This window comes from Ictalurus furcatus, chromosome 5 (assembly GCF_023375685.1).
Source record: "Ictalurus furcatus strain D&B chromosome 5, Billie_1.0, whole genome shotgun sequence".
NCBI lineage: Eukaryota > Metazoa > Chordata > Actinopteri > Siluriformes > Ictaluridae > Ictalurus > Ictalurus furcatus.
Window position 1 is genome coordinate 4802000 of NC_071259.1, and position 17275 is coordinate 4819274.

The window sequence follows — 17275 nt, forward strand, 5'->3', positions numbered from 1 at the left end:
ATTTGAAAAAAAGATCACATTTAGGTTACTATCTGGTAATTAACAAATGAATATTCTGAGTTATTAAGTAGTATTTTTTAAGCATGTCATTCACCATAGATAAGGAATGGCAGTTTAATGTATATATTGAAATCTTGGTTGACTGCAGTGAAAATAAATATACACACATTTCATTTGATCCAGTTTGTGTTTGGTTTTTCTCCCCAAAAGGTCCTACCGACTTCCAGTATGTAGCAGCTCTTCAATTCTAAGCCAAATATGTATTTAATGCAAAAATGTGAATGACATTTTCTTCCTCTCAAAATGAAAATGTTTTCATTTATTGGAAGTGTTTTTATTAAGGTATAATAAATATACAATTAAAAACAACAGCAATATTGCAAATTGAAGAGGACTTTATACAGTTTAATTCCACAATGTAAGATAAGAAGGATCACATATGGAGTAAAATGAAGTAAATACATAAATACAGTATGTTAAAGTATGAAGAAGAATAAGGTTGTGTCGTCGAAATTTCAGAAGAAATCATATTTAATATTTTAATTTTAGAAAGAAGCATGGTTTATATATATATATATATATATATATATATATATATATATATATATGCATTTATTTATTTATTTATTTATTTATTTATAACAAAATATTTTGCACTGGTTTTTCCCATATGACGTGATAGTAGCGTTCACTCATGCACTTGTAGTGCGCATTTCAGGTGCATTCTGGGAAATGTATTGTATCCTCATGTTACTAGACTCAAACTAACCTGCAATAAAACTACATTACCCATCAGTATTGCGACTAACGCTAATAAGCACAAAACATGGCGTCGCCGGAGCCGCAACAAAACCGAGGCGATAATAAAGAACCATTAAAGAAAGCAGATGAGGAAATAAAGCCTGGTCTAATTTCTTTCGGTTTTACCAAAAAGATCAATAAAACCAAAACCGAGACAGCAGAAGAGCGAGATTTTTTAACTGGAGTCGAGGGGAAGGAACTAAAAAGGTAAGCTAATGCTACGAGCTAACTAAGCTAGCTGTTACGTGTAGCTCGGTGGTTGACTTATTTACGTTTATTTACTTATTTTATAGAGTATTTAATGTGGCACATATACAGTTTAACCAACTACTCTGTAGAATAAAACTGGTTTATTAATGTATCAGGTCTTTTGCTAGCCCGTCTTGACATGCTCTTATATATCTGATGCACAGTATTGGGAAAATACATAAATTACAGCAATAATGTCTGATCATGTAGTACTCGAGTCGTAGATTTAACATAAAGTACGACTTCAGTCAAGATTTCCATGACATTGGCGTGCTCTGATGAGTATCAAAGCATTATGTCATATTTATTAACCATATATATCTTCAACATCGTTCATGTGAGAATAAGACTTGATTTATTCTCAAGGACTTCATACAGGGCCATTATACTTTTTCCACAATGTTTTCCTGCAGCTGTCGTACATGCTTAGTGATCCTAAAATTTCCAAAAATGTGCCATTCTCTCCTACACGCAGCACCAAGCCGGTAGAGAAACCTAAAGAGCTCATCATTCCTCTGATCCAGAAGAACCGCTGGTACAGACACGAAGGGGTGAAGCAGGAGGATGGGAAAGAAGCTCCATCCTCTCCATCCAAGCAGCAGGACTCTGTGGAGTCTCAGGCCATTAAAGAGCTTATTGAAGGTGTATTTTCATGCTTTTTACTCCATGCTCCAGATTACAAGTGGGCTTTAATGTGTCAGTTTGTGTAAACCTAGACTTGGAGCTAAATCACGATTCGTTTTTATGGCTATGAATTGCTGCACTTAGACAACAGGGCTGTTCTTTAATAATCACCATATAAATAAATCATCTGTTAAATGCTGTAATAACTAATAAATAGAAAACAGGTAATAAAAGGGGAAATGAAATGTATTTAGGGATGATGTTTTTAAGGTTGGTGTGGTGTTGATTTTAGAAATGTATTGCTTTTTCTGGCTGTAATACTTGGATTGAACATAAGTATTTCTTACTGAGATGTTCTAACTGGTCTATGGGACTAGCAAATCATACCGGCCTGACAAACAAGACATCAAAATGTTGCTCTTTGTTTGTTTGTTTTATATATATATATATATATATATATATATATATATATATATATATATATATATATAAACAACTATAGCACATCAGAAGTAAATGTCATATTCTTGCTTGAATGTCTCCTCAATGTTGCTCTTCTCCGCTCTCAGAGTCTCAGAAGCAGCAGGAAGAATGGAAAAATGGTCCACAGTGCGATCCGAACCTGGCCATCCCGCTGCTCATGCAGAACCACGTGCCGCAGGGCTTCGAGGACGGAGAACAAATCAAAGTGGACCTCCGGCCCGAGTCGGTGAGTCAGGACCGGCAGGAGTACGTACAAGCGGTAAAACCCAAAAAGATCAGTAGTTTTTAAGGATGATGGAAGTGAAAAGAAGAGTTTAGAACCAGGGAGTATAGAGAATGTCACGACTTCACACCGATAGCAGAACTGTGAAAATGTGGATTTTCTTCCATATACAGTTGTGGTCATAAGTTTACATTCACCTTGCAGAATCTGCAAAAAGTTATTCATTTATAAAAAATAATAATAAGATGGATATAAAGGTAAAAATGTCATTCCTGCGCTGAAGAAAACATGTCCGGAACACATTAAACAGCACACACATCTGTCGCAGCGTCTGACATGACAAGCCACGTTAATACACTTACGAATTTGTTTGAAGCGCTTAATGTAAAACAGTGTCATGTTTTGGACAACCTGGATCGTTGGGGGAGGGGGGGGGATATCTACAGTGATGTCACAGACCCAACTAATCCATAATGACATTCGCTCTCGATTAGTTTAATTATCGATTATTATCGATTAGTTGTTGCAGCCCTAGTCTGAAACCCATTTATGAGGGAGGAAGAAAAAAAATGTCGCAAATGAAAAGCTGACGTACCAGTTTTGGATGGGAGGGAATACAGTAACCCCTTATGCGTCTACCTGATATGTTTTTCTCTTTCGCCTCGAATCCGACTCTCTCTGGTCAGATCCGGTCACCTGCATACGGCTGTGTCAGCATGGGGTTTATCAGGTCCGCATGACTGGCGTGGGTACGTGCGGGCGTATAGGTGTGTGAGGGAGGAAAAAGGTTAATGAAATGAGTGAAATAAAATGCTTACTCTGCATATTTCTTTCTGTCTCGTTCTCACTCAGCCTGTCCCTCGCATTTCCCCCAGTCTCTTTGTGCCAGGTGGAGAGTGCAGCAGCGTTAGATTTGTACTTGTGTGTTAAATGAAAGGTGGTGAAAGGCATGTCGAAAAGCAGCTAATTATCACCTCTTATGCTGCTTGAGGTGTGTCTGTATATGTGTAAGCGTATGTTTAGAACTGGGTGTGTGAAGGGGCTTAGGGGACTTGACTGGTGTGAATGCTTTTGAATATTAATCTGCAGAATCAGAATGCGTGTGTGTGTGTGTGTGTGTTGAACAGCTTTCTCCATATTAGTCCACAGAGGCCGATTACGAGCAGGTTCCGGTGGAGGCGTATGGACTCGCCATGCTGAAAGGAATGGGCTGGAGGCAGGGAGAGGGAATCGGCCGCACATTCAAACAGTAAGATATCATCTCTCTCCACCTGATTTTAGATTTCTCTCCGTTTGATTTCAGACACTTCTACACGGTCAGTGCGTACACCGTATTAGAGGGCGACCGAGCGATCGGTTTTGCCGATAACTGATTACATTACTGGAGCTATTGGCTGCGTCCGTTGCGGAACGGCTGAGAACGGTATGCCGTCAATATAGAGCGGCCTCTAGAGGCGAAAGAAAAACTATCGCTGACCAATTTTGTTGTGTTATTTGAAGTGTTTTTTTTTTGTTTTGTTTTTTTTGGGATGTCTTGGATGTTTTATTTGTTATTTAGAATGTTACTTTTTTTCATACAGTTTGGATGGATATCTTTTATTTACTTTAATATTTATTAATAGTTAAAATATATAAATATGTATATATATTTATTTCATTTAAAAAGTTCAGTCAGTGCTGTTTATTTTTGTAATAATTTTCAGCAGTGTTTTACTCTGAGTGATCATTTTCAATTAAACAATTAACAATTAAAAAGAAAACCTATCGGTTGATTAATCGGTTATCGGCAGGTACCGCCCAACTTAGTTATCATTGTGTCGAATTAAATTTGAGAGTAAATCGCAACTGAAAACTCTGGCAGCGCATTCATAAACCACGATTAACGAAAAGGAAACTTAGAAAACTGTTCACAAAGAATGCTGTTTATTTGTTTGAAGACCTTGTTAAATCTTTGCCACTGAGTTCATTGTTTTCAGTTTCAGTGTTTTTCTTCCTTCTCATTGTATGTTTTTGTTTGTTTGTTGAAAAGTTACGTTCAGTACCTTTGGCACCAATTTAATTCCGTGGTGTTGCTGTGGTACACGAGGATGTGCTGTCTCTTGGCGTCAGGCCACATCACTCCATCCTATCCTTGGTTATTTTACTATCACAGCCCACTTTATCTTGCCTGATATTCTTGCTTAGCTACTCATTGATTTTGTGCGGTCAGTTTTTATTAGCTGTCGCTGGCCATACACTACTAGACCGCATTGCAAATGAAACGTTTCATGCGCTCTGATTCGGTTCGTCTGACCTGAACTTCGGTCAAAAAAAAGAAAAGTGACTAGTAAGCTTTTCGTCCTTATATATGTAACAAACATAATAAAATCATTTCATTGCACTTAGTCATTTTCACTCAACGGAAAACAATGTTGTGTTTCACATTACACATTATGTAAGGAATAAATAGATAATAGGAGAATAATCCATGATGGAATGGTGTGATGCATCCGAAGTCGTTATTAATAAATGTCACGCCATGCTTTTTAATCGTTTAGTGTTACATGACACTTTAGACTCGACGCCGTAACTCCCGCTTCACTGCTGCAGCGTCCGGTGTAAAATTTTGATCAGTGCAGAGATTACAAACTGCAGTTTTGTTGTCATTCCATACAAGAGACGACATCTTTACACACAGCAAGAAATCGATGTTTCCCCCCCACCCTCTTTTGATTGACAGGATACAATCGGCCTCGATCATCGGATGTTTTTAAACTTTAGCGGGAAACATAGCCTTTACATCGGTGCATCTCTAATTACTAACATATATATATATAAGTGTTTTTTTTAAATAGTAAAATACTTTTTACTCACTCAAATAAACTTAGAAGGTTTCCCATGTGAAGTCATATCAGATGAACGGTGCTTTTGCTGTAAATGAGCTGCAGGTTTTGAGGTTTTAGCTCCGTGAGGATTTATCACTTAAGTCAAACCTATAGAACACCAGTTTGTATTAGAAACGCCTGGTCGTAGTATGTTGTTGCTTTATTCGTAATGACTTTTATCACACAGTAAGGAGGGATTAAGAGCGGGAGAGTCTGTCGCGGTATATTAGCACTCTGGCAGGATTAAAATGCCCGAGGCCGTGACTCCCTGGCTTTTAAAATGTATGTATTTATTTATTTTAATGTGACGCTCTTAAAACCTGCCATCTGTCCTCATACAAACACGATGAACAGAGGGCTTTTTTGGCAGCTGATCTGTTTGATGCTCTCTGAGCTGTTCTTGTATACAGTATACATATTTGTGTACACGTTCCTCCTAATGTTGTTATAAAATAAAGCATTCCCGCTTCTATAACTGTAATAAATAGGTTTGCATGGAACAGTGTGCCAGACTTCCTCACAGAGCTGAACAATAAGAGCGAAAGTGATCTTGATTATCATGAAGTGGTAACAAAACAATTTATGGCACTTTCAGTCGGCAGAAAACAGCGTTTTCAGTCAGACGTTTAGTAAGGAATAGAGGGTGGCGAGGCATCGTGTTTTGGGGAAAATAATCCACAACGGGGACATGGGAAGTAGAATGTTGTTTTTCCTGTAACTCCATGTTACCGAAGAGTTTCATTGCCCTTATGCCACGGTGATTACAATTTCTCAATTTATTTATAACAGACAATATGTCATGCTTTTTTAACCGTTTATAGTTACATTTAATGCCATCAGGGAGGCAAGTTAGTTCCTAATATCGCTCGTTATTTTCTTTGTTAGGTAACAGGAGCGTCCGGCATACACGTAAACAAGTTGTTGCGATAGAGATTATGATGTATTACAACAAGTGCAGTAATATAAACCTGTGATTTGGATTACAGCCGGCCATATTGTCAGAACTGCTGATGTCAAAAATTTAGACCAATCAGTTTCAATATTCAAATGCGTTCTTAAATGGTAATAAGGCTAGATAAAAAGGTTTTTTTGTTGTTGTTTTTTTTTATAGCCTTCTGCATTTTTTACTTAATTTTGATGAAAATGTTTTCTCTCTCTCTCTCTCACACGCTCACAGAGACGTGAAACCTATAGAACACCAGTTGAGACCTAAAGGCCTGGGTCTGGGAGCTGATCGCTCTGCCATCAAGGACCTGCAACCCTCTGGGCCCCGAAGACCCCCTAAACCCGGAGAACAGAGGGACAAAGATGATGAGGGCTTAGTGCTTGGGCCTGGAGGGTGTGTACTGGTCCAGACCGGGGCTCATAAAGACCTCTATGGGAAGGTGAGATTGACTTTTGCTTTCATCCATGCATCCATCCATCCAATTTCTGTACCGCTTATCCTACAGAGGAACTCGGGACACCCTGGATGGGGTGCCAACAAATCGCAGGACACACACACACACACACACCGAGAGAGTAGAGACAATTTGGAAATGCCAATCAGTCTACAATGCACATCTCTGGACTGTGGGAGGAAACCGGCGAACCCGGAGTAAACCTCCGAAGGACAGGGAAAACATGCCAACTCCACGCATGCAGGGCGGAGCCAGCTATCGAACCCTCAACCCTGGAGGTGTGAAGCAAATGTGCTAATCACTAAGCCCATCATTTTGCTCACATAAATGGAAATTAAGTAGCGATACGGTTAGACTGACTTCAATTCATTTTCATACATTTTTGGCTTGTTTTCGAATAGTCAGTCAGTGTGTAATGTTTCCTACAGGTGTGAATGTCTACATTAACTCAGAAATCCTATTTGAGCCGAATCTTTTAGTTACCGTTTGGAGAACATATATATGATATCCGGGTGTTTCAGCAGATGATTACATGCTAATCTAATTCAGCATGTGGATCCATTCTGTAAACGTACCCTAAGGCTTTCTTTCGATAAATCCCCTCTCTCTCTCTCTCTCTCTCTCTCTCTCTCTCTCTCTCTCTCTGTTTCTCTTCCTCTCTCAGATAGAGGGGGTAGACACAGACAATGCCAGAGTCATGGTGAAACTTGCCATCGGTGGAAAATCGGTAACCATCAGCCAGCACTCACTACGCCTGGTGCCTCGCAAAGAATACGACAAATACAGCAAAGACCTCAGTGAGTCTCCACCATGACACCAACAGTGTTCTAAACCAAGCTTTAATTAAAGAGTCTCTCTCTCTCTCTCTCTCTCTCTCTTTCTCCCTGTGGGCGTATTTTGTTCAATGTATTATAGAGGTTTTGAATAGACTTAGCACACTGAGAGTGTGCTGAGCGTTCTGAGTGTGTTCATCCCAAACAATATCACATCATTTTGTATTTCACGATATCGTGAGGCGGTCTGTGATGTCACATAGATGTATGTTTGGGATTGCCGATAAAGAAAAATGACGATAACGACGCTCGTTTTGTTTTCTGTTTGCCAGGTCGCCTCAGCAAAGCCCACAAGGAGAAAGAGAAGGAGAAAGAGAAAGAACGGGAAAAGGAAAGAGACCGAGAGAAAGATGGAGCGCGCAACCAGCAGAGAGGAGAAGAGAAGCCGGACGGGAAAGACGAGCGGCGGAGAGATCGGCACTCGGAGAGAGAGAAGGAACGAGAGAACGAGCGAGAGCGTGACCAGAGGAAGAGGAAGCACAGGGAAACCGATACGGACAGGTAACGTCACCTGGGGAGCGAAAATGAACAGAATGTGAGCATGAAAAGCTTCTACTGTTTTATTACTTTTTTAAATTATCAGTCCATACAGGGTTTTCGCAGAAGTTTATTTTTTTTTCCAGAAAACTACTTGAATTGGTGAAATCGCAGTCTTTCATGCTGACGTTTGTTGGTAAACGAGACCTTTTAGCTGTACTCGTGTTTGACGCACGTGAATCGAAGGGTGAATGCGCGTCGTGATGACGTCACATGACACGTCTCGGCCCAAATCTGCAGAAAAACTGCAAGCTCCTCCAAATATTGCGGCACTTCCTTGATTTTGCGTTCATTTCTGCGATCGCAAAATCCCGGAGGGACCGATTATATAAAGAATATGTGATCGATTTTTTTTCTTCTTTCTCATGATTTCAGAGAGAAACCTCCTCCGATGAAGGAGCCTCGCTCGTCTCCGCCTGCCTGGCTCCAGAGAGACCTCCGTGTGCGCTTCATAGATAAAACCTTTAAAGGAGGCAAATACTACAACTCTAAGGTAGCGCTTCAGTCCTCCTGCTACAACCGCTGCTAACTCCTACTTTAGCAAAACCGCTGCACCTCGCACTAATAATACAGCATCATGAAGTCTCTGCACTCTTGTCTGTTGTGTTCAGATGAGAATCGAGGACGTCATCGCGTCGCACGTCTGCGTCTGTCGTACAGACGAAGGACGACTGCTGGACGGTAAGACGCTACGCTTTGTTCGATACGAATCATTTTTACGATTGGACCCGATCCAGCGATGCGTATTTGAGCCGTTTGATCTCGTTTTGTCTGTCAGATGTCAAACAGACGATGCTCGAGACCATCGTGCCCAAAGGTGACGCAGACTCCATTATGGTGGTGCTGGGAGAACACCGAGGACAGGTATACATATACACAAACACTGTAACTGGTTACCATGCAGCATGGTATGGTTGTGCCTGACACTTCTGTCTGTGAGTCATATGTTTTGACCATCAGTAGAGTCACTGAATTTTGAAACACACTTTTGTGTAAACTTTCCTACATATGTTCACTGGCATATTTTCAGACATTGACTTGTTTTGTTTTCTCAAAAATGAGTTAGAGCTAGATAAAAATGAAATGACACTAGATTAATAGTAGCCTGAAAAAAGTCAGGCTACTAAAAAATAAAATAAAAAAAGTTTAAGACCAATTTCAAAACAAACACAAAACAGCTAAAAGATTTGTTCACTTTAGCTTTTAACTCGCTTTTCTTATTTGCTTTACTTTTACCGTAACGTTACATTATTATTATTATTATTATTATTATTATTATTCTATTTCTATACACTTTTTATTTAATATTTATTTTCTTATTTTTGTCACTGCTATTATTTATTGCATTCCTCAATCCGTACAGGATTTCACTGATTTATTTATTTATTTATTTGCGCGATTTTTGCAGTGGCGCTTTTTTCTTTTTTCCCTTCAAAATTGGTGATGCAACTAGCAGAGATTTTTTATGCTTTTTTTTTTGTTTTTTTGTTTTTTTGAATCGGCAACATTGCAATCGCACGGAATTGTCTTGCACAGTGATGTTTGTTGGTAAACGAAACCTTTTAGCTGTGACTCACGTTCGACGCACCTGAATCGAAGAGGGCCACGCGAAATCGAAATCTGCAGTAATTCTGAAAGTTTGCAAGCTCCTCAGGATATTACTCCGGTTTGCCTGATTTCGCATTCATTTCTGCGATCGCAAAATCTTGGAGGGAATGCTTCTTACCATCACTTGCCTACATCATATTTGATTTTTGGTTACTTTTAGATTTTTTTTGTTTCTGGGTTGTTGTATTTTTCCGTTCAACATACCCCCCCCCCCCCTCCCTGTCACACTTTTAAACATAGGCTCCGTTTTAAGTGTTTGAAAGGTGTTGTATAAATAACATTTTAGTATTTTGTTTTTTTTTAACTTAATTCATAAAATTAGACAAAAGGACCCCACAGACACCCAGCACACTGTATGAGCTTTCTCAGTTTACTATAAAATAATTGAAAAGTATCATTTATTACGTCACAAAAAAAGATTTATTTTTACATTTTTAAAAACCTGAAATTAGACACACTTTGATGGCCTTCAATGACTCATCACTGCAAATCAGGTATAAAATTACAATTGAAGTAGTTTTCAGTTAGTCTTAAAGAGTAATTCATAAAAATGAAGGATGCATGTCAACACGTTGGTGTACATCAGCAAATGTTACTGTAAGAATTAGGAATATATTTAGGTGTGAGTAAAAAAATAATGCGATTTTGTGTGTGCGTGCGCAGGTAGGCCGCATTCTAAAGCGTGATAAGGAGAAATGTAGGGCCATGGTGCAGCTGGAGCGCTACGAGGAGAAGATCTTCACTCTGGACTACGATTCCCTCTGCCATTACGTGGGAGAACGCTGACAAGCACCTCAGAGACCAAGACGACCGCCTCCACTCACCCCGGAGACGACTAGACTGTCCACAACTAGATTTATTCACTCAGACATGCTACTTCGCATGGATCATATGAACACTGTTGCCCCCTCCATGAGTCTGGGATTTCACTTATTGCTTAATGTTCTTAAAGCTGCATCCTGGTGGCTGGAGAGACCGCCGGAAACATCTCTCACCTTGTCAACATGTTGAAAACAGACTGTTTGTAGTAGATATGAGATTTTTGTACATGTGCCATAATCACTGCCATGTTGGATGTCTTTTTATAATAAAAGTGTACTATTGGTCATCAGGGTGAAGTGCTGGATATTTAAGAGTGATAAAATACATCTCAGTATACCAGACACTTTAATAGGAACACCTGTTCCAATGCTCATTCGTGTAATTATCTAAATCAACCAATCATGTGCTGTCAAATCCTCGGTTTGGGCGAGTCTGTCCCCACTGTAGCCTCGTATTCAGGCATTTGGCTGACAGGAGTGAAACCCAATGTGGTCTTCTGCTGTTGTCTCCCATCCAACTCATGGTTCTGTGTATTGAGATGCTTTTTTGTTCACCACGGTTGTAAAGAGTTGCTGTAGCCTTCCTTTGCTTGAAGCTTGAAGTGTTTCCACTCAGAGTTGCTGCTCATTGGATGTTTTTCTCCCCTGCACCTTTCTGCGCAAACGCTCGAGACTCTTGTGTGTGAAAATCCCAGGACATCAGCTGTTCGGAAAATACTCAAACTCGCTGAGGTCATAGTTTTTCCCCCCCCCATTCTGATGTTCGATGTGAAAATTAACCAAAGCTCTTGACCTGTATCTGCATGCTTTTATGTATTGCGCTGCTGCAACGTGATTGGCTGATCGGAAAATGTAATAAACGGGCAGGTACTTAGGTGTTCCTATTAAAAGTGCCAAGTGAGTGAGTGCATTTTTACAATTCGTATCATTTTGGGGAGGTTTTTTTTTTTTTGCACAACGATAAACCGAGAAGTGGAATGCCTCGCATGGTACAACGCATACAGTTTTAACACCTGAATTTTGGCATGATGGTCTATGATGCCTCCATTCTGATTTTTAAGGTAATTATTTATATATTATTCTGCAATTTCTCATCATCAGGATTTCAGTTGTTATATTGTTCTTAGTACGTCATGCACAAAAGGTCTTTTGAATAAACCCCAGTGTTATTTTTTTATTATTATTATTTAAAACAAAAAAAACTTACTGATTTAACAAGCCAAGAAATTGAACATTTCCATTAAACATCAATAAATGGAAGATCATCCAACTGTTAAAAGAGGCTCTGCAATTCTGCCTTTCTACAAAATGTATAATACATAGTGAGATATACATAGTGAGATTTACAAAACACACTGAACCGACATGTGAAGAGTTGCCATTCAAACTGTGGCACCGGGATACAGAGGCAGGATGAAAACCCATTAAAAAAAGCCTTTAATACAGACTAGATTTCTGACGGTTGTTCGAGTCTGAGGCGTGAACACGTGAAGAGATGGTGTCTAAAATTTGTCAAAGGAAACCATAGAATGTGTCAAATTTCAACACCGTGACACTGATCCGTATCCGTTCCTGACAGGATTGGAGATGTTATGAAATGAAGAGAGGCAACTGTTAGGGAAAGATATGACTGACACGAATCATTTTCCGGATAGCTGTGTGTACTGTTTAAAGGCTGTTCATGTTTATTATTCTCCAGGTTGTTATAAAGGCGCTGTAGATGCTTTCCTCCTACTTAGTCATCATCATCATCCTCTTCCTCTAGACGTCTGGTGTGTTCAGCATTGGCTCTAAGCACGGCTCCGGGACTGGGGTACGGCCTCTGCTGGAACAGGGGTCCTGCCGCCGTCGTGTCTGCTCCCGTCTTAGCCTCGTTACGCTTAGGCAACCCGGTGGACCACAAGCCCCTGAATACACACACACACACACACACACACACAATGGTTTATCAGCACCTTTAATATATTTTAAATGGACAGTGTTAATTAGACTAAATGAATTTGGTGGTCACCTTGGGGCATCTGAGTAGGCACTGGGATCCATAGGATCCAACTCTTCCTGCTTACGGCTTCCCCCTGGGTAAAGAAACGTATTAGAAGTTAAAAGAAAAGTTTTTCTAACAGGTCTACCACTGAGTAAAAGTTATTAAGGACCGGTTTGCATGATTTCATTTGCTCTACTGTAACTGATTAAAAAGACATTTTACCTCTCTTGGATTTGCTGTACGGGCCGCTGTCCTCTCTTCTCATCCGTCTGTCCCGGTCTCGGTCTCGTTCTCGGTCCCGATCCCTATCCCTGTCTCGCTCTCTTCCCAGGTCCCTCCCGTCATCCCGATCACGGTCCCGTTCTCGCTCTTTGTCGCGATCGTGCTCTCTGTCGGGTTTCTCGTGGTGGCCGTCCGCTCTGTCGTCTGCGATCTCCACTGAGAGCAGAAGAAAACAAATGGAGCGTTTCAACCAGAGCTCTGATCGTTTGAGCGCCGTCTCACCGCAGCACTTCCGTAGTTTTAAGGAAAATATCTGCAAACACTTCATCTCTCAGGTCTGTCTCATCCTAAGCTTTGTACTGTAATAGACATTCAGTTGAGAAACACAACAGAGCCAAGTCTAATTTTAGCAGCTCGTTACTTTGATGTTTGAAGAACAGACTTTAATAGTGTATGATAATGTGGTTATACTGCGATATGCTTTGCAATATGTTAAAATCCCGCTGGTGTTCACATTGCCCTGATGTGAAGTTATTAAAAATTGACTTGCGTTCATTATTGTGGCAAAAAAAAAAAAATTTAATTTCATCAGAGCTCATTTGCATATCGCAGGATCGGCAATACAAAGACCGGTAGTGAGAGAAACATCTCCCTTCGATTCTTTACCTCTCTGCTTCTTCGATGCTTTAGTGATGACCGCGGTGGGGTCGTTGGGGGACAGCCAGGACACCATGTCTGTCTCTACGTTCCAGTAGTACGGAAGTCCACTAAAGCAAAACACAAAGGAATTTTGTGTCAACGGATACAGCTGTACAAACCAGAATTCTATGAAAGAAGAACTGAGCATGAAGTAAAGCTACGAGAATCATGCCACGCCATGGAGTCGGAAAAATGACCAGGTGACTTTGTCTGTGCCCATGATAGCCTCAGATTCCTGTTCTTGGCTGACAGGAATGGAACGTGATGTGGTCTTCTGCTGTTGTAGCCCATCTACCTTCAGGTGTGATGTTTTGTGTGTTCGGAGATGCTTTTCTGCTCACCACGGTTGTTAAAAGTGATTACATAAGTTACTATATTCAAGTGATACATACAATCACTTGAATATGAATCACATGAAAATGAATCTCATGAAAATGAATCACATGTAAATGAACCATATGAAAATGAATAAATAAATTAAAGACAACATAAGTTACTATATATCCTTCCTGGCAGCTCGAACCAATCTGGCCATTTTCCGCTTATCGACAAGGCGTTTCCACCCACAGAACTGTCGCTCACTGGATGTTTTTTTTTTGTTTTTCGCACCATTCTGTGTAAACTCTACAGACTGTGGTGGGTGAAATTGCCAGATCATCAGTAGTTTCTGAAGTACATCTGGCACAAACATCCATTCCACGGTTCAAGTCACAGAGATCACAATTTCCCCCCCAACTCTGATGTTCGATGTGAACGTTAACTGAAGCTCTTGACCTGTATCTGCATGATTTTTTGCACAGTGTGATGCTGGCTGATTAGGTTACTGCATATATGTGCAGGTATACAAGTGTTCCTATTAAAGTGGACAGTGAGTGTACGGTGCTGTGAAAAGGTATTTGCTCCCAGCCTGATTTCTTCAGTTTTTGCATATATCTCATACTAAATAGTTTTAGATCTTCAAACGAAATACAACATAAAACAAAGGCAGCCTGAGTAAACACACAATACAGTTATTTATTTATTTATTTTTATTGAAGCAGAAAAAGAAGTTATCCGATACCCATCACCAACCAAATGCTTCCGATAACTAGAGATCAGTCTTTCACTTACTTCTAGGACTAGGACTTACTCCTATGCTTTGGATCATTGTCTTGCTGCATAATCCAGTTAAGTTTCTTGAGTTTCAACTCACGGACTGAAGACCGGACATTCTCCTTTAGGATTTTCTGGTAGAGAGCAGAATTCATGTTTCCCTCAATTAATGCAGGTTGCCCAGGCCTTGAAGCAGCTAAGCATCCCCACACCATCACACTTCCACCACCATGCTTGACCATAGGTAGCGTATGATTTTCTTTTTGTGGAATACTGTGTTTGGATTACACCAGATGTAATGGGACTCCTGTCTTCCAAACACTTCCACTTTCGACTCATCAATCCACAGAACATTCTCCAAAAAGGTTTAAAGATCAAGGTGCGTTTTGGCAAAATTCAGATGAGCCTTAATGTCCTTCTGGGTTAGCAGTGGTTTTCACTTCACCACTCTTCCATGGATGCCATTTTTGCCCAGTTTCTTTCTGATAGTGGAGTCATGAACAGTGACCTTTTCTGATGCAAGAGAGGCCTGTAGGTCCTTTGATGTTGTCCTTGGCTCTTTTGTGACTTCCCGGATGAGTCGTTGCTGTGCTGTTGGAGAAATTTTGGAAGATCTGCCACTTCTGAGCCAAGTTTTTCCATTTGGAGATAACGTCTTTCACTGTGGTTCCTTTGAGTCCCAGAGCCTTTGAAATAGCTTTGTAACCCTTCCCAGACTGATGCATTTCAGTTAACTTCTTCCTCATCATTTCTGGAATTTCTTTCAACTTTGGCATCGTGTGTTACCGGGTAAGACCTTTTAACCAGCTTCATGCTGTTGAAAAAGTTCTATTTAAGCGATAATGTGATTGAACACGGTTTGCAGTAATCAGGCCTGGTTGTGTCTAGTCCAGCTGAACCCCATTATGAATGCAGTTTCATAGATTTGGGGAATTAGTAACTGTGGGGGCAAATACATTTTCACACAGGCCCAGTTGGTATTGGATAACTTTTTTGCTTCTGTAAATAACGTTATCATTTTAAAACTGTATTTTGTGTTTATTCAGGTTGCCTTTGATTTTAGATTTTGTTTTAATTTCTGAAACAATTTAGTACAAGATATACACAAAAAGAGAAGTCGTCAGATACTTTTTCACAGCACTGTATATGCAAATAAAATCAGGTAAAATGTTCCACCTGGGCAAAAATCAGCTAGGAATCTAAATGAGAGCCCATCCTTTTGTATTTTAAGGCTTGTCAAGCGAAATACGGGAAAGTAGTGGCAAAACTACACTGATAATACATTTGTTTGTTAACTTTCTCTCAAGAAATTGACCTTTGTGATTGTTTCACAGACATTCCAGCAATAATGCTGTGGCAGTGTTGCATTTCTCACCTTTAGCGTTTTAGCCTAATTTATCTGAACGTTTTTTGCGTATCACTGTCCTGACACTACAACACCCAGCAGACATTCCACAAATACACTAACTACAGTCAAAGGAAATTCATCGGTGCAGTGTTCAAGAGCAGGAATCCACACCAAATCAGTTGAACATTTCCTTTTACCTCCACGATAGTTCTTTTTCTCAGCACACACTTATTATGCTGAACGCTACGGAACATCCGTGAAACAAGTTCACTCCTGTTCTCACTTACGGTATAGAATCCCTTCCGAAACTATTGGAACAGCAAGGCCAATTCATTTGTTTTTGCTGATGACATTTGTGTTTGAGATCAAAAAATGAATATGAGAACAGAGTTTAGAATTTCAGCTTTTATAACCTGGTACTTATATGTAGACGTGTTAAACGACATAGCACATTGGCCTTGCCGTTCCAATAGTTTGAGAGGAGACTCTAGATAATAAGCGCATTAATATGTGGTTCGAATTACAGCTGGAACTCCACTTTGAGCTGCTGTTATAGAAAATGAATCACTTCTTGAACCTTATGGATTACATACACCTTGAAGTACTTACCAATTTGGGTCAAACACTTTGTACCAGTTAATGGGTAGATTTTCAAGCCTTGTGGCTTCATAGTCTACATTGTTGTCATCATAGTCCTCAGCAATGATTTCCTCTTCAGCTTCTTACAGTTGAAAGAAACAGACACACATCCAGTCAGACAGTAGCGGGAGAAAACTGGAGGTCTGATCGTCATGTGTCAGAATAATGCAAGTAAAGATCTTACCTTGGTCTGACTGTTTCACGATTCCTCTCTTGGCCAGACGAGCCAGGAGAGCTGGTGGCAGAGGCATCTGGGGAGGAAATACAGCAGTGAGACATTTCACACACGCTGTGTTGTTAGCTTAGCTAGCATAATGTTACCGCTATATGACTTATTATATATTACTATCCGCAGTATATAAGAAATAGAGTTTTTAAAAACACTATAACAGCTTAATCGTATTATGCATCGTTAAAAAAAAATGAAAATATCGTTCAAGTTACCTTTATAATTAGACGCTCCTAACGTCTCATTCAACTGAAAAAGAAATACCTCGCTGGACGCAGAAAATTGACGTCACACCCCGCCCCCTTTTGTGTTTTTGCGACTGCATTTTTATTATTGTTCATTATTTTCTTTAGTGTGGATATTTATATTAAATATAAATCGCATAGAATTTAGAAAACCCATATATAAAAAATTAAATCTGCTAATTGGCGTTTAAACACTAAACGCTAATTCCTAATCCGCTCCCTACTCACTATATCAGTCTACTACATAGATTGTGTACTACATACAAGAAACCCCCCAATACAGTGTACCCTATTTAGTGCACTACATACTATACAGTGAACCCAATACTGTGTACCCTATTTAGTGCACTACATACTAAACAGTGTACCCAATA

The 17275-nt window shown here is 39.9% G+C and overlaps 2 protein-coding genes across 3 annotated transcripts; one reads left to right on the forward strand and one right to left on the reverse strand.

Annotated features, from left to right (window-relative positions):
• The first annotated feature begins 826 nt into the window (after window positions 1-826).
• gpkow (G patch domain and KOW motifs) lies at window positions 827-10728 on the forward strand. Of its 2 annotated transcripts, none has more exons than XM_053624338.1 (11): window positions 827-1008; window positions 1526-1692; window positions 2244-2416; window positions 3523-3629; window positions 6422-6629; window positions 7309-7441; window positions 7750-7978; window positions 8390-8507; window positions 8626-8695; window positions 8793-8878; window positions 10286-10728. In XM_053624338.1, the coding sequence occupies exons 1-11, from the start codon at window positions 827-829 to the stop codon at window positions 10406-10408; spliced, it is 1596 nt and encodes a 531-aa protein (XP_053480313.1). In that variant the 3' UTR covers window positions 10409-10728. The 2 variants fall into 2 exon arrangements, with proteins under 2 accessions (XP_053480313.1, XP_053480314.1); XM_053624339.1 differs by having other exon boundaries at window positions 2244-2383.
• Window positions 10729-12105: 1377 nt separating this feature from the next.
• Window positions 12106-17196, reverse strand: pqbp1 (polyglutamine binding protein 1). Its single transcript, XM_053624340.1, has 7 exons — window positions 16872-17196; window positions 16612-16678; window positions 16398-16509; window positions 13316-13416; window positions 12650-12865; window positions 12455-12518; window positions 12106-12350 (listed from the first exon to the last, which is right to left on the reverse strand). The coding sequence occupies exons 2-7, from the start codon at window positions 16676-16678 to the stop codon at window positions 12179-12181; spliced, it is 732 nt and encodes a 243-aa protein (XP_053480315.1). The 5' UTR covers window positions 16872-17196; the 3' UTR covers window positions 12106-12178.
• Window positions 17197-17275: the final 79 nt, after the last annotated feature.

What these genes read in the sequence shown, in the direction of transcription:
- gpkow (XM_053624338.1), top strand. Translation starts at nt 827, where the DNA reads ATGGCGTCGCCGGAGCCGCAACAAAACCGAGGCGATAATAAAGAACCA. An exon ending in GAGGGGAAGGAACTAAAAAG is followed by an intron (nt 1,009 to 1,525) that starts GTAAGCTAATGC and finishes TCCTACACGCAG; the next exon opens with CACCAAGCCGGTAGAGAAAC. An exon ending in GCAAATACTACAACTCTAAG is followed by an intron (nt 8,508 to 8,625) that starts GTAGCGCTTCAG and finishes TGTTGTGTTCAG; the next exon opens with ATGAGAATCGAGGACGTCAT.
- pqbp1 (XM_053624340.1), bottom strand. Translation starts at nt 16,678, where the DNA reads ATGCCTCTGCCACCAGCTCTCCTGGCTCGTCTGGCCAAGAGAGGAATC. An exon ending in AGCATCGAAGAAGCAGAGAG is followed by an intron (nt 12,866 to 13,315) that starts GTAAAGAATCGA and finishes TTCTGCTCTCAG; the next exon opens with TGGAGATCGCAGACGACAGA. An exon ending in GTACAGCAAATCCAAGAGAG is followed by an intron (nt 12,519 to 12,649) that starts GTAAAATGTCTT and finishes TTCTTTACCCAG; the next exon opens with GGGGAAGCCGTAAGCAGGAA.